Source organism: Eimeria mitis, genomic scaffold (genome assembly GCF_000499745.2).
Source record: "Eimeria mitis Houghton genomic scaffold, Emh_scaff7420, whole genome shotgun sequence".
Lineage (NCBI taxonomy): Eukaryota > Apicomplexa > Conoidasida > Eucoccidiorida > Eimeriidae > Eimeria > Eimeria mitis.
In genome coordinates, this window is record NW_013575417.1 from 837 (window position 1) to 1342 (window position 506).

Below are 506 nucleotides of genomic sequence, written 5' to 3' on the forward strand. Positions count from 1 at the left end.
TGCTGCTGTTGCTGTTGCTGCTGCTGCTGCAGCGGGAAGGTTAATACTTTCAACCCAACAGCGGCCCTGAGGTACCCGCAGCAAAAGAAACAAATCCTGCTGCTGCTGCTGCTGCTGCTGCTGCTGCTGCTGCTGCTGTTGCTGCTGCTGCTGCTGCAGCTCTGTTATATGCTGCTTGAGGATCGCCTGCTGCTCTTTGTGTTCTTCTTCGAGCTGCAGCAGCCGCTGCAGCTGCGCGTCCACCTGCTGCAGCTGCTGCTGCAGCTGCTGCTGCAGCAGTTGCTGCTGCAGCAGTTGCTGCTGCTGGTGGTTGTGGAGTCGCTGCTGCTGCTGTTGCATTAGCAGTTGCTGCTGCTGCTGCCGTTGCTGCTGTTGCTGCTGCTGCTGCTGCTGCTGCTGCTGCTGCTGTTTTTGTTGGTGTTGGTGCTGCAGCAGCTGCTGCTGTTGCAGCAGCAGTTGCTGCAGCTGCTGCTGCAGCAGCTGCTGCTGCTGCTGCAAGAAGCTTA

General features: G+C 58.7%; 1 protein-coding gene across 1 annotated transcript in view; it reads right to left on the bottom strand.

Moving 5' to 3' along the window:
• Positions 1-506, bottom strand: part of EMH_0091430 (uncharacterized protein) — a gene marked incomplete at both ends in the record, with an annotated part of 1617 nt that overhangs the window by 273 nt on the left and 838 nt on the right. Inside the window, one exon of the mRNA XM_013501725.1 lies at positions 1-504. Coding sequence (XP_013357179.1) covers positions 1-504 — 504 coding nt within the window. The remainder of the gene's footprint in view (positions 505-506) is intronic.